This window comes from Homalodisca vitripennis, chromosome 4 (genome assembly GCF_021130785.1).
Source record: "Homalodisca vitripennis isolate AUS2020 chromosome 4, UT_GWSS_2.1, whole genome shotgun sequence".
Classification (NCBI taxonomy): domain Eukaryota; kingdom Metazoa; phylum Arthropoda; class Insecta; order Hemiptera; family Cicadellidae; genus Homalodisca; species Homalodisca vitripennis.
Window position 1 is genome coordinate 51,839,738 of NC_060210.1, and position 26,814 is coordinate 51,866,551.

The 26,814-nt window shown below is 34.3% G+C and overlaps 1 protein-coding gene across 2 annotated transcripts in view; it reads left to right on the forward strand.

Annotated features, from left to right (window-relative positions):
* The window catches only part of LOC124359309 (TLD domain-containing protein 2), a 498,415-nt gene that overhangs the window by 127,835 nt on the left and 343,766 nt on the right, over window positions 1-26,814 (forward strand). For both annotated transcript variants that reach the window (XM_046811944.1, XM_046811946.1), the window contains exon 2: window positions 5,971-6,407. In XM_046811944.1, the coding sequence (XP_046667900.1) occupies window positions 6,049-6,407 (359 nt within the window). In that variant the 5' untranslated portion in view covers window positions 5,971-6,048. The remainder of the gene's footprint in view (window positions 1-5,970; window positions 6,408-26,814) is intronic.

The window sequence follows — 26,814 nt, forward strand, 5'->3', positions numbered from 1 at the left end:
ATCGGAAGACCAAATACCTGTCAAATGACTTTTATTTGCATTCATTAAATTTGTAAGAGGCAGTAGCCTAATTTAATTTCAACAACCATTGAATCACAAAAAGTACTTGATCCGCCGGGACTCGAACCCGGATCTCTCACTTGCCGGGTGAATGTGTTACCATTACACCACCATTACCCTTACTTTTTACGATATATATAAAACAAGATGTTCATAAAAGGGTATCACAATCCCTTACCCCAGGAGGGGGAGAGGAGCTAATAGTACTCATAATTTCAAACAAACAATGTCCTGTAAACATAGGTCTAGAAATGTATCGCTAATCCCATAGCCACGATTTTGTATTCCTTAAAATTATCATATCTAGAGTTAGTAAAGATACTGTTACCAAACTTTGCGAATAGTTTAGTTTAGTTAATAGTTTTAACTAATTAAAGAGAAACTAAAAAAAGTAATGGTGTTATTTGCTTTAATAATACAATCGCTAATCCGATAGCCACGATTTTGTATTCCTTAAAATTATCATATCTAGAGTTAGTAAAGATACTGTTACCAAACTTTGCAAATAGTTTAGTTTAGTTAGTTTTAACTAATTAAAGAGAAACTAAAAAATAATGGTGTTATTTGCTCTAATAGAACAAATTTAGAAGGTACCAACAATTTTGCAATTTTTATTACAATTACCAAGGTGTTTTTGAACGAAATTTGTCACCGCATAAGACAGCACAACCACTCTAAAGGTATGCTTGCACAAGCTGGTGCAACAAACATTATTGTAAGTTGAGAGGCATCAGCTGTTTTTACGTGTTTGTTGCTCCTGGCTAGTGTAAGCATACTTTTAGTGTGGCCGTGCTCGCTTATGCGTTTAGAGGTTATAGTTATACCTGTACACTTCTCTACTATACTTACATTAATATTCCTTGAAATTTCCACCCATATAACTGAAACTACAGTTTATCTAGCAATATAAAAAGTTAGGACAAAGCATCAACGAATAATCAAAAAGTTTTAAAGGTAGAAAAAGATATTTATACTTTCAAGCACAAAGTCTTAATAATAGGGTTTAGCCCCGATATATGTAATCAATACATTGTACATACTACTCTGTATCATGGAATTTATTGGGAACTATTATCTTGATAAAAATAAGGTGTATTAAAAAAGGTTTCTAAGATTATTACATACTATATTACAAATCCCTTTACCCGCAATTCCTCGTCTCACTTTATGATTTGGTCTATCACAAATATTCACGTCCTTCACAAGTGCATAATTTATTCAACATTCTCTTTACTAATCATACGGCAGATAGTATGAGCATTTAAACACGTCACACATATTGTATAGCTGCATCAGGCTTGAAAATTCAAGGCCTCCAACGTGTATTATCGGTTATTTTTAATACATTTAGAATTATTCTTTAGTATCGCAAAGTTCTAGAGAACTCGGATAAATATCCAATTCCGTTCCACCTACAGATTGATTAACTTCCGTACCCTGCTAAAGAGGAATCATCCTGGATCTTGACCAGGATTACGAAATACTTCCAATATGTCCTTGATCAGTAACTATATCGGGAGAAACAAATAGATTGTAAGGCATATCTGTACATTATGAATTTATTAACCTCCAAATGGGAGTGTCGGACACATAACTAAATCGCAATCACAAAAATGTTTAAAGAAAATATAGTTTTAAGAAAGTTAACACAAGTCTTTATTGTAAATAAATAAATATATATCTGTTAGTTAAATTTTAACTATGCAGACAGACTTCTTATATGTTGAAGAAACTTAGAAATCTCTCATTAACACTGTTCACCCCGATGACAATGTTTATACTGACACTGCTCTACAAACACGCTATTGTGTAAGCTACCATAATCACAGTACTGCTGCTAGGTAAGCTGGCTCAGTTTTTTATGACCATCAGTTATGTCCCATATGCATACTACATAATTTTGTAATCAAACTTTTTATCCCTGGATTCTCATTATTCCTATATATGTTGCAAAAAAACTTTATTTTGTTTTTATTAATGTTTTTAGAGGTATCTCTTTTAAATTATATTTAATAATTACTAATTGGTTCGATAACTGGTAGAATAGATACTGTCTAGATTCTAATGTGCCAAATTCAAAACTGTGTATAGTAACATATATGTATAACAATAACAATAAAGCCATGAGGCATTTGGAAACATTCAATTATAGTGTAGCTAAGTCAAAGTAGGACAAATCTTCATGTGAAGAGCTTTATTATATTTTAACAGTATTATGAGCGAGGAAATGTGAAATGCTCCCTTAAGTATGTTCAATTATGAGAGTTTCATGCGATGAAGTTATTTTAAAATTACACTCAATTGATCCTTCCCATCGGTTATTGAAAGACGCAATATAGAAGATAGATGTCAGTAATTATCCCTGATCACGTCCAAGAACGGTTGAGTGTTAACTCCCTCCCTGGAGGATACAAGTCTATCACATCTTCTGCGAGGCTTTTATTTCCAATTACGTCATTTTCCACTCTAAGATAAATTCATTCCACATTGCCAATAAACACAACAAACACAAATGAAAATACTCTAATAAATTGTTTGTTAATTGTTTATTGTTTGTTAAGAATCCCACGGCATTCGAGGCGGAATCCCACGGCATTCGAGGCGTGCCACTTTTATGGATTAGTTTCATTCCTAAACCATAGAACACAGGTCGTCCAAATTTCGAATCAAATTTCAAAACCTACTGCACTGAGATATGGAGTTCCCCAGGGATCAATACTCAGTCCAATTCTTTTCCTGATATATGTTAATGACATTGAATCATCACTACTGCATGGAAAGCTTGTGCAGTACGCAGATGACACGACTCTCTGTTTTAGAGGAGGTACAAAACAAAATTTAGAAATACAGACCTTTGTTGACCTTAACAGTTGTGTCCAACATTTCAATAGCCTCAATCTTCAAATAAACTCATCAAAATCAAATTTCCTAAACTTTTCAATGCGCTCTATAGATATTGAAAGAGGTCCTGCTGTTATGGTTGCAGATACATTATTCTATTCTTCAAAGTTCCTTGGAATACACCTTGATCGAGGGTTGACATGGAAAAATCACATTGATTATGTTTGTGCCAAATTATCCTCAGGAGTTTATGTCTTAAGATCTTTGGCAAAATACTGCCCAAGTCAGGTACTGATTACGGCGTACTACGGGTTAATTTATCCCCACCTTTCGTATGGAATCGTTTTGTGGGGAGCCTGTGCAAACAACCATTTTATGAGAGTTTTCAAATTACAAAAAAAAAGCAATTCGCATTATCGCTAATTTAAACTTCAGAGAGTCGTGCAGGACAGCGTTTAAAAATTTGCAACTGTTAACTTTGCCATGTCTCTACATCTTAGAAACAACCTTATATTGTTTGTCTAAATGTGCCTTAACCAGAGGACGAGACATACATGAATATGAGACAAGAGGCAGAGATAACTACCGTTCGGGAATGCACAGAACGGTGGTTTATGAACATTTGCCTTCGCAGGCAGGTGTTCATTTTATAAACAGATTGCAAAACAAAATTAAAAATGCCTCAACGCCCAAGGTGTTAAAAACTCGTATCAAACTCTGCTCTGCCTGGCGTCAAACGCTTTCTACAGTGTTGATGAGTTTCTGGCATTCAACTGGGAGACCACGCGATGAGGAAACTGACTCCAGCGCCGAAAGTGGGCGTAATTGGCATGGAATGAATGGGGAGTGAATGTTTGAATGTTGTAAGTTTAAATGTGGCCTTGATGTGGGATGAATGGAAAAAATTTAGACATGAAAATTGACGTTTGCTATGCAATGTATATTGTCAACTGCAATTAAACGATTTGATTTGACGATTTGATTAATTTTTTTTAGAGGTTAAATGTAGGAAAGGACCACATGGTTCTAATTTCGCCTCAATAAAGAAGTGTTTCTTTTTTCCTTTCTCCGACGATGCATTGTTTGTAAAATATTACTACCAAGCTAATACTAAAATAGTCCTTTGTTTGAAGGTTATTTTTGACGATGGAAGGATTGTGAAGGAAACAGGATTTTTCCGGACATTTGCCATCGTTCAGTGAAACAAGAAATCAGTAACACTACTGATGTTACTAAGATAGTTTATTAATATTTATACGATTTTATTTTTAATATATGAAAAGGGTTATTTTTATATCATAATTATAGTTTCTAATGACTATACCGTTTTTAACCAGTCTACAAATATGTGTTCACATATATAAGTGTTATTTCTGTATACGTTTTTTCTAACATTCTCTGAAAAATAGTGCTTTAAATAAAAGTACTATATGAAGCAATTAAATATGTAGTGTATAAAAACTAATGTTACCATTGCTGAATAACACTTTTTAAGTTTGCAATACATTTATTATAGTTTTAAAGTTCTATCTGTTAAATTCCAAAATTGACTAAGATGTTTATATTGGAGTTGTGAAACAGTTCAAATTTATTAAAACAAATGACGATTGTATACTTCCGAGTATGTCAAAAGAAAAGAAGAGACTCCGCATATATTGGTTATTCCGTACGCAGTCAGAAGATAATTTTTAAAATCATGCTGTTTATGCAAGCACCTATACCGTCGAAATCAACCCTCTTCATTCTGCACAGTACACCCTCGTCTCTTCCCCACAGACGTCGGTGTTTTGGCGGGAACGCAACACATATGCGTCTGCTACAGTTATCGACTTATTAAATATTCGTTGAAATCAGACTAATCGATAGTCAAATAATTATATTATAAGCTAATAGCAATTATCCGCGGACTTGCAAGCAATTCTCTTGTGATCAACTGGAACATAATAGGTTCATCCTTTTAAATAACATATCAAACTTGTCTTGATCTATAAATTGATGGGTACTGGAAGATATTCCACTGTTCTGATCTATTTTCGTATGACTATTAAGTTTACAGAGTTACGAAAGGATCTAATTTAAGTTAGAAACTAAAGTTGGAGAGTAAAACTGTTTTTCTAAATTCCAATTAAATACACCGAATATCTCTTAACCATTCTATGATATTTGACTAAACAACTCATAACGATTTCAGTAACAATTGAACTATTTTAGGCCAGTGTGAAGGAACCCTGAAGTCGAGATCTTTAGCTTTTCAGTTACTATGCTAATGGTGCTTGCTGTTTTTTTTTTTTTTTTAATTAAACCCTCGATATTATTTCTTTAGAGGGTATGCTGCTTTGCAATCTCTGTTCCCTAAAATTATCATATTTTCTAGAAATTATCTAAATTGCTACATACCTGTTATCTGTATGATATGTCTTCAGTGGAAAATGGATCCGCCCTCGATCGTTACTTCCATAAAAATGCACTTTTTGGTTGGTGCATTGCCTTTTGATTCCATTTGCATTGGTCATGTGGTCATGAGCTCATTTTGCTCGTTTGTTTCCTCAGATTGTAGTTACAGAACGAATAGTTTGTTGAGTCATATTAGTAAACACGTCGTCCTACAGTTTCAAAGGAAACAATTTTAGAGTTTCCAAAATAAAATAAATGGTTTGAATTCGTCACTGCTGCCATAATTTTTTGTAGCACACTACGGCAGACGGCGCTTTAGTTTCAAAATTATAGAGCAAAGCTACACATAAAAGCCTTCAAGTTTATAACACTTAAGAAATATATCGATTTGATCTCTTTCGGAAATTTGATAACATGAATTTCAGCGACAAGGTTTCATTTTACAATGATTTAGTATTTATTATTTTTCTTTAATTTTATAGTCAAACTTATAATTTATCAATCTATGGAAGGTATATAAATATAACCTACTTAGTATCTTCGTCTTGGACTATTAATTTTTATTGATTCATTTTATTTAGTTTGTCATTTTATTTGTCATTTTCCATTTATTTATGTTGATTTATGTTGGATCTCGCATGCTAAACTTATGTTCTGTTTCTGTTCTGTTGATAGGTGTGCGGTGTGCGCGTGTGTGCGGGTGCGTGTCGTGCGCGTGTGTCGGGTACAATGACCGTTGGCAGACAGTGAGCCATGGATACAGAGCTATACATCAGCACCTCGTCCACCAACAACAACCCGCCAGTCAAGAAGAAATGGAGCACCTCCTCCATACCGGGGCTGGAGAGCCTGGAAGAGGTGATGGAGACAGGGGAGCTGGAACTGCCCCCCTCGCCCCCTACCCGACAGTTCCTGGGGCTGGAGGACAAGCGTGGGCGGCGCAAGTCTTGGCACACTGGTCTTGGCAAGTTCGAGAAAAAGCGACGTAAGAGTGCAGCGATCCCGGGCACCGCGTCACCCCCTGCCGGCGAAGAGATCAAGTACCACCGCCAGAAACGGCCATCCTGGTGGACTATTTTCGTACCTGACAATTTTAATCCCAAATCATCCAAGTAAGTTATTTTTCTTTGGTTAACATTTTATTTTTTAATTTATCATCGATTATTTTCATTTAATTTTATTTATTGCATTTCAATTTGGCGGGATTCTGCAATATCGGCGTAACCGTATTTTGTAACGGTAAAAAATATAAATTTTTGTCAAAAATACATTTTAAGGGATTTTTTAATAATATTATTTAATGGCAAGGCATACGAATTCAGTTGTACTGGTTGTTACTTTTGCATATTACAAATATCCAAACTTAAATAAGTTAAACCAGTTACTTGTTTAAATAATTTTACTATTAACAGGTAATAGCCGCATAATTGACTTTTGGAATTGGAAATTACATTATTACTTAAGTATTGTTAATGAAGGGCTATTTTAAAATTTCACTAGATTAAAACTTAACAACTTAACAGATCTAAGCAATGGTAACATAATTTGAATTACCTTAGTAAATTCTGGAAAGGTGATTTAGTTTACTTAATTATTACATTTACATTTCATAAAACTCTACATAATTCCCAAATGTATTTCAAAAGTTAATAGCTGAGGTCTGCTCCTATTCGAGTTCAATTGTTTGGTGGAATATTTAGGGATTTGGCATAGCAGAAACAGTAAGAATTTAGGAAGTTAGATCAGCTGATACGAGTACTTTTTTGATGTTGTTCTCAAAACGTACATTTACTACAAATTTGTTTTCTACCACATGTTTCAGTTTAATTTTTGAAAGCTGAATATAAAATTATATTATGTGATTAAAAATTAAACAAAGTGTAAATTTAGTAACTTAATATTTGGAGAATTTTTAAAAACTCTGCAGTTACTTAACTGATTAAGATATTTCAATATATAAATGAAAGGGAAAACAGACAATTGGCACCAAAAGTTCTTGTAATATTAAGATGTAAAGACGTACTAACCTTTCAATGATTTAACTGTCAGAGTGGACTCTTGGTCAATTGATTTTCCTAACGTTATTTGTATTTAACGTTATAATTATTTATGATCTCGTTCTAACAATGGATAAATTACAAATAAATCACCTATAAACAAAAAACATGGAATTTTTAAACCGGTATGGACATTCGTATCATGAACGCAATTACGAACTAGAAAGAGAGTAAAAGTACAAACCCTGGTACCGTAAATATATGGATTGCACCATCCCAAAACTTCATGCCTTTCCGATGGTCATCTTGTTTTGTCTAAGAAATTGACGATTGAAATCCTGTGTACAGTATTAATATTGTCAGCTTGAAATCCACTATTGTTTACTTCGACTACGTATTGCAACAATCAAAATATTCATATAATAATATTCTTCTCATCTCAATTGAAAATTTTAATACGAGTCAAGGGATCGTAATGGTTTATGATAGTAACTTAATTACCATAGCACACGATTGCACACAATGGAAAATAATTCTGACCTACTCGTAGCACGTATATTTCCCTACGTTAGGAATTATTTAGTTATTAAAGATACGTAATAGCTTTGTATGTTATGCAATCATGTGGGACAAGGATTCATTAGAACAAGTATTGATTTTCCAAAATAATCCATAGGTATATACTATTTTGTTCTGTTAACAGATGTTTATAAATTCAATACCAGCATCTGAATGTTTATAATAAAAAAAATATACTGTGTCTTGTTTTACCAGTTACACATCCTAGAGATCAAAAACTTTAGAAAGTAGGAAGTATTTTCGAAAAAGGAAATCCGAAACTGAGCTACAGTGAACACTGCAGTATGTGTTAAGACAATTTCTGATATTACTTCCTCAAAATTTTAACTCTTCGGTGATGCGGCCACGTCATAACTATCATCAAGGTTTTCCTGTTAAAACCGCCGAAAATTGTGTAACAATTCAAGTCTTAAAAAATACGGCCTGGTTGAGGAAAACCAACTTCAGTCAATTAACGTTGAACAAAATTGGCAGGGCCGCTGGTAATAATTACAATTTCCATATTGGATCATAATTCACAATGTGTCATTGTATCGCAATCGTCAAAGGTGTTATTAAATAGGATAGCTATTTTGTACATCATAGTAAACACAATCGTACTGACTTCAAAGCCAGCACTTGCATATATCTCAGCTGCTCATCAAGAATTCATCAACAGAGTATAATCCATAAGACACAAAGAAACGTGTTAGAGGAGATTAAAATTAAATTCATTCAGTTATCTACAGAGTATCTATTGGTGTATAGTAAATACACCGCAAGTTGAGGCAGACGTAGAGATAACGTCTTTCTATGTTGCTGAGTTTGAGTTGCCAAGACTACAAATAAAGGTGTACTTTGATAGCATTATACGATGGCCACATGAAGGTAGAGAAAAGGCCAAGTCAGTATTCCTAACTCCCTGAAATTCCCTACACAAATTTGTCTAGATCAACTTTCCAATCGCGCCATTCTGTTTTATATTAATAATAAACACTGTTTGTATGTATAACCCTCTCAATTCCAGGACTGCCCGTTTGGAAAGACACATTGTTTTCGAGAAGCGATACGAGGACTTGAGAAGATTAATTGTGTAGTTAACGTAAAATGATGATATTCTTGAAGAAACTTTTATTGACTGAAATCTGTATAACGTTTTATGAAAAAATATAGGTTGGGTAGGAATTTTCACGGATTTGTTCGTTATGTAACTTTTGAATGCAGTTGTCAAAGTGAACAAACGATGCTACAATATAAATGACCTCTCACATGCAGGAGAGCAGAAACTCGGTTTACGTACAATTACGTGGCGGAGGGGCTCATCTGCGTGCCAGACAGCCCTTTGTGTCTCTTGTTTACGTTATGATGTTCGCGCAACGCTCCCCTCACACTGCTCAAGTAGCGCACACCTTTCCATGGAAACGCCACCACTCTGTAAAACATTTTTACAGGAACAATGCAATATTTATATAACCAGGCCACCGCCCGCATTGATCGCTTAGACGAGCCTCATATTCAACAGCTCCTTATGGAGCTTTCCTGCATAGTCGAGCATATAGTGAAGTCTGTTTGCCTTGTATTGCCTTTATTTATGGGATCCTAGCGTTGGGCACTCCATTGATGATCGAAGGTGCTTTTTGCTTTTCTACATATTCAGCAGCAGCTGTGGACATATCCGAGCTACTACTGGGATGTACTTGTATTCTCTGACCGGTTGAGTTGGAATTCCCTGTACGAAAGAATCGCTTTTGGAATAGAGGCATCATAGCCTCTCACTAAAAACTCCATGTAGAGCTTACAGTTTCACCATCGCGGCATCCCTCTTCGTTTTCAGGACAGCAACCTTTCTCCTGTCGATATTCTCAATCAGGGTGTCTTCACTTAGCCTGCTGAAGTAACAATCTTGAGATATTTGGGCTTATCCTTATCGGAACTTTTGATTCTTTGGCACAATACAGAAGGTTATATATGGGTGATCACACCCAATAACGTCCTCCATCACTCTCAAAACTGTTATTCTTTGGTAGAGCCTTTCCACCGCAAACATTATATCCTGAATATTAAAGGCGTATCTCGGCCGTCGAAATGTGGGAGTATTCCCCCACCTCACCTCACGCCTACTAGACAAACCAGTACGGACCAGAATGTGGTAACCTCTAATGTCCATCTTGTATTCTCCAAACGACTTCCTTTGCCTTAAAATCGCCGGCGACAATCAAATTTCCACCGAAGGGGTGAAGTACGTTCAGCTTGTTCCGGAAATTGGTACGCTTTCTTTTGGTGTGAAATATCTGTTGGCGAGAGTGATTTCATTGATGCTCACCAAAACGAAGCTTTGAGGTGCCAGGGCTCATAACGAACACATTCATGTTCGGTGCCCAGATTGCAGCGGTGCTAAGGGTATCAGTCCCTGTCATGGCATTGCTAACTTACTAAGACAATGTCGATATCATGTTCCCGGACAAGCTGCTAGAGGAGGTCATCCACTATTCTACCTAGAGAGAATATCTTCGGAGGATGTTTACGTTTTTACAAGCCTTGTACAGAGCCTGTTGGATTATAGAACAGGCAATCGTCCCAGGAAAGTGATTGATGTTTCGTGTGGTATATTCAGTCCCAGGCAGAGACAACGCCAGGCCTTACAGTCGCTCCGCCTGTGACCCGCCTGTCCATACTTAAAACATAGGTCTTGATCTCTTTTATTGGGTCCTCTGGAATCCGCCTGGAGGTGGCCGAAACCGAATCACCGGAAGCACATCTGACGGAATCCTGTAGTTGGTCTTGTCGACTTTTATCCGGGCCGTTCTCAGAAGCATTTTAGCTGCACCAATTCCAGTATCAGATCCCGCCTGTTAGGCTGGGTCACAGTGGTTGAGATAGTTAATATGGTTGAGATAGTCAAGAGTTTAGCTGATCAAGTCCAGATTTTGGCAGCGTCTCGGAATAGTGTGTTTGCTGACACAAGAGCCAGCCAGTGTAGAGTGCTAGGAATAGATATGACAGTAGTGTTATGTAACGTTTTATATGGTGGCAATTATAAATTCAAACAAAATTCTGGGGATTATTTAATCAAACGCTTTCATTAAATTAAAGAGCCTTATTTTTTTCGAAAAAATTATAATTGTAATTTTAAGGATATGATTAAAATGCATCCAAGCATTCTTCAGTTATTTCTGTAAAGTATATACTTTTTAAATATTTAAACGATTAAGTACAGAAAGAATTAGATTTTTTTCTGAATATCCTATACAGATATTAAAAATTCTAAAAAGCTTTTGAATGCGTATCAATATAATCTTTAAACTAAGACATCAACTTATACCTAAAAATAAGATTCTGAAAGTGCATTAGCGCTGTTCTAGCATTTTTATCGTGGGGATAACATAAAAATGTGCCTCAAATAAGACTAATTTCGTTTCAAAATTATTATAAGGTCCCATAATGTAACATCATGAGTGCTTTCTATGATGCAGCTGTGGACAAGGGGATAATATTCTGTCATAGTTTGTTCCAAATAGTTCAAGTTTTACTGAAATGTTAGGGTTGTTAATTCAAATATCATGGAATTTTACACAGAAATGCGAGTTATATCTCTCGTGCAAATAAACGTGTTAATAAACACTGTTTCACTCTCAGACATCAACCTCGGTACACTAACTGGAAATAACTTAAACACCAATTCCGATTATTCTAAAATGGGTCAGGAGTATTTTGGATATCCTTCAGTGGCCAACTAAATCTTTCAAGCGTTTGGTAAGCTATAAAAAAATACATTACTCAGGTGTCCATGTGTATGTGTGTATGTGTATTAGTATTCATCAGGAAACTACTGCTATTTAAACAAGTAGGAAGCAGTAAACCGCCAGGAAAATATAAACATGACTTGATATATGAACATTGAACAAGTAGCTATGAATAGTCTATGGAGAACATTTCAGCTGCCTGTTGTACGCTGATGAGTGCGTGCTCACGCTGTGTGGGGCGCCAGGAATAGAGTGAAGTGTGACATGTTTCTTGTTTATGACTGCGAGAAATGTTCAAGACCGCGCTAGCTGGCACTGCTTGATATATGAACATTGAACAAGTAGCTATGAATAGTCTATGGAGAACATTTCAGCTGCCTGTTGTACGCTGATGAGTGCGTGCTCACGCTGTGTGGGGCGCCAGGAATAGAGTGAAGTGTGACATGTTTCTTGTTTATGACTGCGAGAAATGTTCAAGACCGCGCTAGCTGGCACTGCTTGATATATGAACATTGAACAAGTAGCTATGAATAGTCTATGGAGAATATTCCAGCTGCCTGTTGTACGCTGATGAGTGCGTGCTCACGCTGTGTGGGGCGCCAGGAATAGAGTGAAGTGTGACATGTTTCTTGTTTATGACTGCGAGAAATGTTCAAGACCGCGCTAGCTGGCACTACTTGATATATGAACATTGAACAAGTAGCTATGAATAGTCTATGGAGAATATTTCAGCTGCCTGTTGTACGCTGATGAGTGCGTGCTCACGCTGTGTGGGGCGCCAGGAATAGAGTGAAGTGTGACATGTTTCTTGTTTATGACTGCGAGAAATGTTCAAGACCGCGCTAGCTGGCACTACTTGATATATGAACATTGAACAAGTAGCTATGAATAGTCTATGGAGAATATTTCAGCTGCCTGTTGTACGCTGATGAGTGCGTGCTCACGCTGTGTGGGGCGCCAGGAATAGAGTGAAGTGTGACATGTTTCTTGTTTATGACTGCGAGAAATGTTCAAGACCGCGCTAGCTGGCACTACTTGATATATGAACATTGAACAAGTAGCTATGAATAGTCTATGGAGAATATTTCAGCTGCCTGTTGTACGCTGATGAGTGCGTGCTCACGCTGTGTGGGGCGCCAGGAATAGAGTGAAGTGTGACATGTTTCTTGTTTATGACTGCGAGAAATGTTCAAGACCGCGCTAGCTGGCACTACTTGATATATGAACATTGAACAAGTAGCTATGAATAGTCTATGGAGAATATTCCAGCTGCCTGTTGTACGCTGATGAGTGCGTGCTCACGCTGTGTGGGGCGCCAGGAATAGAGTGAAGTGTGACATGTTTCTTGTTTATGACTGCGAGAAATGTTCAAGACCGCGCTAGCTGGCACTGCTTGATATATGAACATTGAACAAGTAGCTATGAATAGTCTATGGAGAATATTCCAGCTGCCTGTTGTACGCTGATGAGTGCGTGCTCACGCTGTGTGGGGCGCCAGGAATAGAGTGAAGTGTGACATGTTTCTTGTTTATGACTGCGAGAAATGTTCAAGACCGCGCTAGCTGGCACTACTTGATATATGAACATTGAACAAGTAGCTATGAATAGTCTATGGAGAATATTCCAGCTGCCTGTTGTACGCTGATGAGTGCGTGCTCACGCTGTGTGGGGCGCCAGGAATAGAGTGAAGTGTGACATGTTTCTTGTTTATGACTGCGAGAAATGTACAAGACCGCGCCAGCTGGCACTACTTGGTATGTTGTTATACTTTGATCGTTCTCGCATTCATTATATGCCGTTCTTTAAAAATCGTAAACATTCAAATCCAATTATTTTAAATTGTATATTTTTTAATGTACACATGCTTGTTTGAATACAGCATTGGTTCGGCTTGTTTATACATGTTTAACACAAGTCCATATGTAAAATTTTCACTGAAAATAACTATATATGCATTATTTATCTCAAATAATAACACGCATTAAAACCAAAAAACATGGTTGGCTAATCTGAATAATAATTATTTTATCGGAACTTTATATTTAGTTTTTTTGCATAATAAATTAGATTTTAAAAATTCAGAAAATATTCATCTACGTTAAGCAAGATTTTGGTTTATTATATTAAACCTCACAAGGTTAATTTTGCTAGGTTATTTAGTTAAGAAGAGCTTTAATTTAAGCGCTTTCGTTGCATTATGTAGTATTAGAATTAGGAAATAGGAAATCTCAAACGACATTTCTTTGGAATGATCATTATTGTATAAAAGCAATAACATTAAAAGACTTCTCACTGTCTAGAAAGACTACATAAGCTTTCAGAAAAGTCCACAGAGTTGGCCCTTTGGTCAGCGTGTTGGGCTGCCACAGGATAAATCTTATGTGCTGTCTGATTTAAAGTGGTCATACATGTACAGAATAATTAAATCGAGAAGAAAAATATTTTCTAATATAATTTCAATGATGTCACCAATATGCATTTAATATTGATTTTCATGTAAACGTAAATCGTAACAAGTACCAAAGACACGGCAATACTAATTTTGAAGATGAAAGGAATGGAACGTATATTATAGAGCAGGAAAGTTTGCCTTTGGTAACTTGCGCAACGTTACAGGTAAACTCAGACTGTATTACGAGTTCATTATATATTACGAGTACATTGAAGTCTTTGCCGTACGATGTACAGTATATACACGCTGTTACAAGTAAAAGACAGCCTTATAGTTGACATCTCGTTAGTTCCTGCTTGTGTTGCGTACTACTCATAAATTATGTTTGCACAAAGAGAGACAAATATATTGGATCTGAAACGTATTCAATTCTGACTGCGTCTCAGTTATCTGCTGTAAGGGATTTTAGGAATCACGTGAGGACTGACATTCCTTAAGATACTTTAAGTATAAAATATTCAAATGCCGTACATTCAGTGTCATTGATTTCGTACATCCAGATACTGACTTAGAACTTGGTCAATAAATCTGCTACAGATTAGATCTCTACCAAGTGTTGACCTGTAATTCACACTCTTAATCAAGATGTGGTCAACATTTAGTAAACAACGCAATCTCTTTTCCAATTCCACAGCGGAGTCACTTGTCTAGCCTGCGTGAAGATTGTTACCAGCTGTTATGTAACACGGTATCTCCAGGAGCAAAGATCTCATTGAATTCCTAGATTTACAATTATTGACTGAACTTTAGTGAAGCCTGTCACTTGAGAAACTGGAAAAGTTTCATTTGTTTTTCCTCTGTCTGTATGTCCACATGATATCTCCAGAATGACCAGACTATAGACTTGACATTTTGCATGAAGATTTATTTCTATATAGCAACCAGTTACAAGTAAGAGCAAACAAATAATATATTGGGCACCATTGTCAAAGCAACTCTATTGAAAGCTTAACAAATGAATAAAAACATTCACTCCAGCTAAACTATTTATAGTTTTAAACCATTTATTCCACCTATTTATAGTTTAAACCATGCTAGATATTTTAAAATGTAATGGTTAAAAGAATTTAAGAGGTCAGTTTATTGCGAGGTAAATCAGGATCATTTTGTAAATAAAATATAATATTTTCTCACTCCGAAACTGTAGAAAATGGAGACCTTCAAAATGTCCGGGCCATTGGTAAGTAAAGCTTTAACTAATTTGAAAAAGGCAAAATAAGTATCTGGTAAATACTAAAATTGTACATGTCACAAACGATAAACTATTGTAGCTGAAAATACAAATCCGTCAACTAAATTCTCAAAGAATAATAGATATTAAAGAAAACATGAAAACGCTAACTCCTATAGTAGAAACTTTAAGATTGTGTGTGGGACAATTAATGGCACTAAGAGATCACTATGAAAACAGACGAATGGAGAATGAACATTTCTAATCTTTGCTTAGATGCGGTGCTAAAAGAGGAGAGAACGATCTAAAACTTGATCTAACAATTGGATTGAAAGTCAGATTGTCACAAATTTTTACTCTTGTAGCAGAAGAAACATCAGACATTAGTCAATTTGAACAGTTTGTATATATCTTTTTGTATACTTTTTGTCCACGACTCATCATACAAAATCAGAGAAGATTTTCTAACTTTTGTTCCAATGTTTGACGTTACTGGAGCAGCATTAGGGAACACAGTTTTGAGTAAATTGTCAAGCATAGGGCATGACCTGAACAAATTGAGAGGTCAAGGGTACGATTATGCAGCCACGACGAGAGAGCACTTCAGACGGCTGCAAGCGTGCATCAATCAGAAATTTCCCCTAGCGTTGAATACACTCTGTTCTTCACATACCCTAAACTTATATTTACGGATGTAGTAACATACCTTTTATAAGATATTGTATGGTCGGTATTAAACAAGTATGAACATTCTTCCATATGTTTGTGAACAGAACTGAAATACTAAAATTTACCATTTCTTAATGTAGTTCTGAGCAAAATAAATTCATTATGTAAAACTTTCCGTTTTGGAAATTAAAGAGTAATCAAGTGACTCAGTCCGTAAGGCACATGCCCCAGGTAGTTCTACCACACAATTTCAATTTCTTATAAATATTCTTGTTTTTAGCCCTAAGCTGTCTAGTACACATAAATTATTTAAAAAGCTTCAATAAACGAACTTATATGTCACACAGGCTTTGAAAAATGTTTCTATTGTGTTAAGTCTGCTTTCAAAACAAACGGAAAGTGCTGATAACAGCTTTAAAGGCCTGTATATTTAAATAAAGGAGTTAGCTGAAAAATAACTTTAAAGAGAAGGTTCCTAGAAATTATCGCCTTCAAACAGTCCGCAGCAACCTTCCATACAGTAACCAAGAAGAGTACTATTGCGCAGCTGTTTATTTATCTTGATATTTCCAATTCTCTGAAGGAACCCTTTGAGTCTCACAAAGAAACAGTTATATATTTACAAAACATCCTTAAAGAATGTTGTATTAAAACTGATTTCTGCGCATTAGAGCCTGCTTTCAGTTTCTATGAAGAGGGATTCTCACATGAAAAGGTTGTGTAAATCGAGTTATGCTGCAAAAATAAAAGTGGAGCCAAAAGAATTCTGAAAATCTTCTAAGACAGTAGTAAGCTCTCTCTAATAATGTGACCAAAATTTCTTGTAATAATATAATCAAAAGCGATGTTCACTGTTGTAAAAATAGTTGACTTTTATTACAAAACTACAGTAGTTAAATCATACAACGACAGTATACTTTAAACCAAACAAATGTATATAAATATATTTTTATTCAAACTTTTGCACATTTTTTTGCGCATAACTTACTCAAATAAAGAACGAAATAGTGTTTTAGTCTCAAAATAGCTTAAAACGTGACTTCTGGAAACCAATTCTTATTTTTTTTATTCCCCAGACCGTCCGGTTATTGTTCCCTCCCCCCTCGCCATGACTACGGCTAATGATATAATGATTTGGTAGAAAAACTAAGGTCGTTATAATGTGCCCAGATATCGTACTTTGGCTGCTTTGTAAAGAGGTAGTACGTTTATAAACAAATTGTATTTGTAACATGTCTTATAATCTCGGCTAATTATAGAATGATCGTGTAGAAAAGCTAAGGTCGTTATAATGTTCCCAGATGTCATAATTTGGCTGCTTTGTAAAGAGATAGCATGTTTCCAAACAAATTGTATATGTAACATGTCTTTTTATGACCTCTGCTAATGATACAATGATCGAGTAGAAGAGATAAAGTCGTTATAATGTGCCCAGATGTCGTACTTTGGCTGCTTTGCAAGTCCGATCTAAGCTCTGGGGATCGTTTTGTGTCTTGTGACTATTCTTTCTCTCTCTTCTTTGGTTACTTGCTCTGTGTGACCTACACTTGTACTTGGTTCTCTTCTGCAATAAAAAATCTTTTAGATCTCATAGAAAATAAAGTGCCTTTTGAATTATATTTTTCTTTTCACGCCATGACACGAGTTAGGTTTTATTCATATATATATATATATATATATATATATATATATATATATATATATTATATATATATATATATAGTTGAAACATAATTTGGTTTGTATAAGAATCACCTACATACACTAATATCATTTTAATGTGTTATATTGTATTTAATATAGGCCTTTTATTCATATTTAACGTGTATCTTTATTATTTAAAAAATTAATTGTCAGTACCCGTAAATTAGTCAACAAAACTTATTTGGAGAAAGGTAGATCACAGACTGGCTAATGCATTAATCTTTTTCACGTCATGCCTGTAAATTCAGTCTCTGATTGCTAAGGCATTCAATAATCTTTATATTTAATTCAGCATGGCATGTATTTTTTATATATAATAAAATAATTTTATATTTAGGTTCTATAAGAATACTATACGGTGATAGGGAAATATAAAATCACATTTATAAGCAAATAGATATGGAGGAACGAAATTGATCTTTCTATTCCTTCACAAAATATTAATACATGTATTAAAGATGATAATTTTTTTCTCAAATATGGAAGAAATATCGAACCATATTAAAAAAATGAACACATGTGGTAATATGTTAAAACAGTCACATTCAAGATTCTCATCTGTCACCATAGATAATATGTGTAAATTAAATCAGATTCAATAATATTATTACCTGTCAAGAAACAATGAAACAGTGAAAGGGAAGCAGTTTTCTAACAGAAAAGGTTTATTTAAATTAGTAAAAAATGAATGAAGTTTATTTGCAATATTAATGGTGGGTTTTTTTGTCATTTAATGAAAAGCGAATAATGACAAATACTGCTGTTTCTTATTCTGTCCGTCACCAAATATTCAAAACACATTTACCATCCCTAAACTTTCAATGCGTCTATAGCACATGACGCTAATATGAAGCCATTAACATAAATGAAAATAAAGGAAAGTAGAAACAAAAGAGGAAGGAGGAAGCGATAGATAACCTGACAAAAAGGTCACTTTCAATAAGATGGTCATATTACTTACCTTATTAAGTTCATGTTGAATGGGTACCACGGAGAGTCTTACAATGATGATTATCCCTAGCTAGCGAGATATTTGGTCCAAACTCATCAAATTTACCAAATCACGAGATTTATACAATGGAAACAAATATTTTGACATTGTACTTAAAAGACAGATGCAGTCTCAGTGAAAGGTTACCCTACCCCAATGCTATGCCAATTCAACAGCTTGAAACCATATCGACACATAAACTCACTTCCACTCTGCCTCTTTCACAGACCACATAGAGCTTGTTTTTCTTCATTGTCATTGACACACACCTGCTACTAAACCATTCATCGTACTTTAAAGGCTTAGTACCAAAGTATTTATGTTATATTTGTTTGTTTAGGAGCCAGACTGTGTGTATTTATCATTAATTGTATTAATACATATAAAGGAATCATTAAAAAAGAGGTTGATCATTACTTGTCTAAAGCATATTGTTAGATGTTAGTCTGTCAGGAAAGTGACGCACGGTCTATTACTATCAGTGGGAGAGGCAGGTTGGCGTGGTCGGCGACAAGTTGCGCGAGTCTGCTAATCGATAGTCTGAGTCAATATCTTTGATCAGTGATCCAGAACTTTTTCTGTTGTAAACAGTAAAATCTCCTGAAGCAAGTCGTGTCGGCGTTTGCGTCTCACTGTCTGTGATTATAGGATGCAGACTCGGTACCGCAACGTACACTAGATTATTCGGTCAATGCTTATCGATAGTCTGAGTCAATATCTTTGATCAGTGATCCAGAACTTTTTCTGTTGTAAACAGTAAAATCTCCTGAAGCAAGACGTGTCGGCGTTCGCGTCTCACTGTCTGTGATTATAGGATGCGGACTCGGTATCGCAACGTACACTAGATTATTCGGTCAATGCTCATCGATAGTCTGAGTCAATATCTGTGACCAGTGATCCAGAAAGTTATCAGTTGTAAACTTACAATCTCCTTTAGCAAAACGTGTCGCATTTAATTCTCACTATCAGTGATTAAAAGAGGCAGGATCATGGGATCAAACACTCACACACAAGATTCTGTAAATGCTTATCGATAGTCTCCGTCGATTATTTTTTATTAATGGTCCGGAAAAAAAATTTGTTGTTAAATAGATAAGCCATTCAGCAAAATGTGGTGGCGTGTATGTGTCACTGTCAGTAATGATAAAAAACAGTAATCTCTATTACGATAGTATTTTCGCAGTGCATCGACCAATGGACAAAAATAAACAAAAAACTAATATTGTTTAAGAGTTTCTTACGCTTAATTTATGTTTGTACACAACGTTCAAGAGATATAATAATATTTAAAAACCATATTTACAAACCATAGTATTTACAAACTAAAGTTTAATTAGGTATTTTAAATTTTATTGCAAAGCAACAAATGACGTTCCTGCTCATCTTCTCTCGTATGTGCAATATTACTCGTGAAGTCGAGCTAAACCGTTCTAGACTGAGTATTTCTTTTCCGTTCCTTCTGTTCATTTTAATATTACGTTACTATATTTTTATACATTCAATAGTTTTAGAACATTTTATATTGATTTTAAATTTTCCAATTAATTTTATAGCTTTTTCTACACGATGGATCAAGCTGTTAAAGGTTAGCACTTACTTTTGTAATAATAACCACTTTAACAATGATTTTCTCCAAATAGCTTAAACCGTCTCTAAGTAAATAACACCACGTCATTCTGTAGGCACATTTTGAGAAATTTTCCTTGCCGAAAGTCTACCCTTCTAGTTGTATTATTTTTTCATCAGATCCTTTACCGATAAGAAGAAATATAATAATATTTTTTAATGGCTTAGTAGTGAAAAATATACTAGAAAGTACACTACACTAAACTGTGTACAGACATTATACGAACTGGAAAATCTGTTCAGTTGAAGTCCTTTAAGAATTTATGAAATCATGTGTGGCTTGCTTTTACTAATAAATGTAAATTTCAGAGGACGACTTCTCGATTTTTAATATAATACCAGGATTAGCTTGACATGACGTATCCTTCCACACTGCGCAGTAGTACAAACTTAGCTAGTGAACCTAGCTTCCAGTCACCCCAATAAAACAGGCATGGAAGACCCTTGAAAGATTTTGACGTGTTCTACTAAAACGAAAAAAAAGGAGAGTAGAACACTTAGTGGCTAAAGCTACTCGACAGGAACTTCAGTTTGCCGCTGACTTGTCATAAGTGATAACCTGATCATTCAAAAAAATTCCTTTTTCACGATAGACACACTGGCTTTGCATTTTGATCTTGACTTATACTTAAAATACGGTAAGAATGCGGGAATACTTAAAAGTGCTGTTTATTCTGTCCATAAGATGTTTTCCTAGTATCCCTGCTCTGAGCAGTTTAAAAAAAGAAATATCACATCACTCGTTATCAGTAACAGAAACATGTAAACAATTGAACCTGTAGGAAGTAATAAATACTACAGTAGACAGTATCTCGAAATTATTAAAGTAAAAATACTACAACCAATTTTGTACTCTAGTGGAGTTTTGATGGTAGTGCAAACCATAGTATTTACAAACTAAAGTTTAATACGATCGTGAAGTAACGGATTAGTTTGTTTTTCACTGCAGTGTACCTATTAAGTTAAGCCACAGTGACATTGGAGAAATATTATGATGAATATTTTGGATTAACTTTGTTTTAGGACCTATTGATTTCAGATTTGTTAACGAACGCCCAGACATCGTGATTGAGCAAGAGATCCGAATAAAATCAATAATTTCTTAATTCACTCAATATAAAGTACAAGTGAAAAGCCACACTTTAATAGTGCTGTTTTGATTTCTACTCTACTATGATATATGGGAGTGTATACAACATTTTGTCTGAAACCAATCCTATTGCAAATTGTTTCACATGTGGTGTTAGGTTATTGCTAATGAATACTTCTCTAGTAACCCAAAAAACACTAAATGAAGACAACTACTTCTTTCGCTTATCTTCCATACATGCTAGATTATATGCTTCTACTGTATATTTCCTTCCAGTTTAGCTCAGAAAAAACTGAAGAACTAACTCAGACATTTTCCTTTGTTTTAAGAGTAGTTCCCAGTGGCAAATCAGTTAACTTTGAGCGATTCCAGGAGCTGCTCAACAGTACAAAGGGTTTGTATTTAAAGTTATATGGATGGTACTTCATGCCAAGCAACGTCCACAAACTACTTATTAACGGCATCGATATCATAGAATCGTTTCCATTACTCATAGGACAGTTGTCAGAGGAAGCCCTGGAAGGCACGCTCAAAGTTATTGGCCGAAACCGACTCGCCCACACTCGGGAGACATCCAGAATGCTCACATGTAAGGACCTCATAAATTAGTTATTACTAATGTCTGATCTTGCAGTGGCTGTGAAAAGGTACATGTTTAGAGACAAAGTGGTTGCTTACTATTTACTATCAAGTGAACTTACATTTTCAAACTTTCATGAAATATTTGAAGATGTGAATTTAGAAGACAGCGATGAACACTCAGACTAAATAATTAAATATAGAATTAGTTCTTTCATATAATTTCATTTAACACAACACACGCTTTGGTGATCTTTTACATACACTTTTTTATGAAATTATGCTAATGAATAACATAAAAATGTTTTAGTGTTTATTAAAGTGTGTGTTTAACACTTTTTTGTTAATATACGAATGTACAAAAAAGTTACTGTTATAAGGTAAGTTTAATTTTCACTTGTTTTCTTGTTTCACTGAACGATGGCAAATGTCCGGAAAAATCCTGTTTCCTTCACAAGTTTAATTTTATTCTTATAATCTACTAGTACAATACCGGCACTATGATTAGCTATTATCAATTTCATTATCTTTAACGTAAGTAAATATTAGCAAAATTTCATATATCTGCTTTTAACATTTACTATCGCTGATAAAAATCAAACTAAAGTGTTGGGCTAAATATAATTACGCTAGTTAATTCTTTGATCTTTTAAAAAATATTTTTAAAAGTTCAGTTTAAGTTATTGTAGAAATATTTTTGTCCTAACCTCCCCTTTTTTTAAATATATTCTTTATTCTTTAATAATCGTTGATTGGTAATATCTTCTATTTTGATGAACGTTTTATCTAAACTTGTAGTGATTACTCACTCTCTAATTTTATTCGTGTGTCTTTGTGTATTCTCTACAGTGAACTAATAAGAGAAGCGAACGTAATAAAGACAAAGCTGCAGACACAAATGTACCTTAGTAGACAAGTAAATGAATTGGAGAGCTTCAGCGTTAACGAAGAATAATTACTTAAACAACTCGCAAAGTGCAAGACTAACGAAGTAATGTCCTTGCTCGTAAAATATTTATCTTCACTGCGTCTTAACTTGCGGACAACGATAAGTAACGTTGGAATTTATACCTTTATGAAATTATATTGGCTTATTTCTGCTACAACACGTCGCTACTTTGTTACAACGAATAATGTCGTAGTGAACTGCTTTCAATTTGTTCATCCTGTATCCTGGAAATTTCGTATATTTTTGACATAAGTAATAAACTGCTAAGCATGTGCACTAAGGAATAGTGTTCATCTATCCCACATCAGGGCTCCGCCCCAATGGCCTGCATTTTTATAAAGATTCGCATAATAAATGAATTGCTGTAAACATATATTGTTTATTTAAAAAACCTTTTAAACGTAATCAACTGTTCTTTGGAAATATTGTAATGTGACATCACAGAAAATGTTTAATTAATTTAACTTCCATTTTAAATTTGTTTGCATGGATAGTCTAGAAAGCATAGAGCAAGTTTGATCTTAACATAGTTTAAATAGTTATTATTTCAACTTTTATGCAACCACTAATGAGCAATGATTTTATACAGATAAAAATAAAACCTTTAATAAAAAAAATGCTTTTTAGTGCTAAAATATATATTTTTGCATGCAGTGATTAGTATTGTAATGCAAATACAGACAAAGTTTAACTTCGTACTATAAACTTACAGACTGTTATAATACCTACCTTGGTTTATAATTATTTTGTATTATGATTCCGAAATGTACATCGTGTAAGAAAATAAAAGTTTAAAAGTGTTAAAAGTTTATTCATATTATGTTATGTACCTTGGTTGTTTTTACAGAAGTAAGTTTCACAGAATGCGTACGTATACATCTTCTTGATCGGGGCAGAAAGGCAAATTCAACGTTGGTGTAAGAAATATAATTCATTCAAACTAGAAGTGTTCATAAGTCTAAAATAGGATCATTAGCTATTGCGCTTACCATCTGAAGTTGTTAACCATAGCCTAATCACTGACATATTATGGACCTAAAATATGCCAATTTTCGTTTCTAAACTGATAGAGCGTCATCATTTCTTACTGGAAATTTAAAATTTTTCTCGATATTAGAATTCCTTCACGTTGAAAAATAGTTAAGTTTTTACTGAAATTGTTGGAGTTATTCAACCCAATATCATGGAATGTGGGAGAGAAATTTGAGTTATTTTACGTGTATACAAAATGTTCCTCTCGCTGCCTTCAGTTTCCGAAAACACTGTTCTTTAAACTTAAATCTAAAATTAATCAGGAGATTGGAACATCTTTAAATTACTAGCAATTTTCTCAGAAGTTTTTATAATGTTATTTTTTTAACGTGCTCATTGTGTCTTTGTTTTTCAATTGGAAATTGCTTGGCGACGAGTAACTGGCAGTTAGAATATAATTGCCTACTTAAAATGTTAAATAATGTTACGTAATTAATTTCAGAACATTAAATATCTTGTGGACTTCTCAGTCTCACCAAGAGTTCCGACAATTCAACAAATATTTATTCAGAATACTCTGCATCTTCTATCTTGCTCTCTACATCTTACATAAATAATGAGAGCAGTTTTCCAAATAAAACTTGAAACTTTAAAAATACTGGGCTGGAGAAGATGTAAAATTTGAGTGCGCAAAAACGTTTACCGTTAAATTTGGATCATTTATTTCTCAAAATAAAATTCTGCTTTCTCTATAAATCTTACTTCTTATACAAAATTACTTTGGGGAACTATACTTTAGCATTTTTTTTAAACATGCACTACGGCATAATTTAAGAGCTTGCTTAGATGCTAATATCATATAACAGATCCTACAGACAAGTGATAACTTGTCGAATCGGATCAAGACCCCTCACTGTTAAACCATAACAATGTTTATATCTAGTGTACAATATATTATTAATCCCAAACGATTTGGATACTTTCCATATGAAAAAATTGTTCGGGCTTTATATATTATACCTATATCGGCTCTAAACCAACGAAGGATACTACCAACTATTTTTCTATAAAGACTACTAATCTCAAAATGAGTTCATTGATAACTCGTACATCGATTAACGTTGCATCGTGTATGTTTCATCTTTCGAATTTCAGGTTTCCCACTGGAATTCAACTATTTAAAAAGCTTCTCCAGAAATAAGGACGTATTTCACTGACAGTAAATTTTGTGCTTTTAATGCCGTCTTTAATCATTATTGGCTATAATAGCTCATTATTAATGCGGGAATATGCTTGCAAACGTTACGGGAAACTGCTAGTAGTAAGATATTAACAAATGTTTCGAGCTGTAAACGCTTTATACAACAATTTTCTGGCTGAAAGTGTTTGTCGGGTGTTGTTGCTGTTTAGTGACTGTCAACCAAGCGATTGACCCCAGATCACTAAATCATTCTGTTTATTGTCTTTATTACTTCAATTATTGTTGTGTCCACCACGTGGACATGCACAATTCTTCCCTTGGTTTACCAACAACTTCTTGGTTTACTAGCTTCTTACATCCGGTACAATAGAATATTTTATTTTAACATTTGGCTCAATCGTTAACATGTTTCTCCAACAATGGTTTCAAAAAAGTAATTAATAGTTTCAACCAGTCCATTCATGAATTATTTAATCGCTCATGTAATGTCCAAGCTTAATGGATTCGAATATTCATTATCAGTCGGAAATAATCTATTCTAGAGTACCCCTGAATCCTGTTATTATGTGGTACGGTGTGGTTTAATCTGGGTGGTATCCAGATGGTTTAATGCTTTAAACCATTCTTAGTTAATACTTTGTTGACAAATATTTCAGTCACCATCTAGTTTCACTATTTATAATACGAAAAATAGATTTCAAAATATTTAAATGTTCAGTGAATTTTTCTGACCAATTTTGAGACGGATAATAACTATGACACATATTAGTACACAAGATTTCGATCGTACCTCAATTTGCCGTACCCAAAACACTTTATAATTATTTTTCTTCTAATTTCATTAAAAGTAAAGAACAATAAAATTGTCAAACGCAGCTACTAAAGTTTAGAACCAAAAATGTTTAATAAGTAAACATATTTAATAGACTATTGTTCCTTGGATATGAAGAAGCATAATTTAAATGCAAACATTCTAGATCAATACATAATAAGTCGCTTTGTGTTCGTCTGTTTTTGCATCGATATTTCCTAAACTACTCAACGTATTTTGATACAGTTTAACTGTCGGCTTTATTATGAACAATGGCAGGTTCCTAGGTAATAACACATTGATATTTTAATCATATAAAGTGGGTAAAAGTTTATATATTGCGGAAGGTATTATTTTTTAGCGTTTTCATTGTTACTACTGACTAAACCACTTATAACAGAATAATTCAAAAAGGACTACAAAAAAGTCCGCGGTGGTATATATCTCCAAAAAATAACACACAATAACCATTTTTCTCTTTTAAAGTTACATCTGTATGAGCTCTTCTGAAGCTATTTCGATCATTAAAGTTTCCATACCAATACATTATGATACGTAAATATTAGGTAAAACTAATTTGTAAGTAAATTCGACCAATATTTTAGTGCATAGATTTATTTACGTTTGAAAGCCCAGGTGTTTTGGTAGCGCAACTTATGACCAAAGAACGGCACCTTTGTTCTGATTGGTCGAGCGAACATCATAACACAGTTCATTACGAAGTGTAATAATGAAATCTAACATTAACTAACCTTTAACACTAAATGTAAGTAAAACCGATTTGTATAGTTACTACATTAGTATAATTTTAGTTCCTCAAATTTATAGCAGTTATCGTTAAGTTTTATTGTTCAATACGAATTATGAGATTAATGCATCACTAAAACGATCATACATCTGGTCATATGTGAATAAATTAAAACTTAAAACTGATATGAAAATGTCACTGTCTTCTCATGAAAACAGACATTTTGCGGAATTTATGTTCGAAATGTGTCATGGAAAT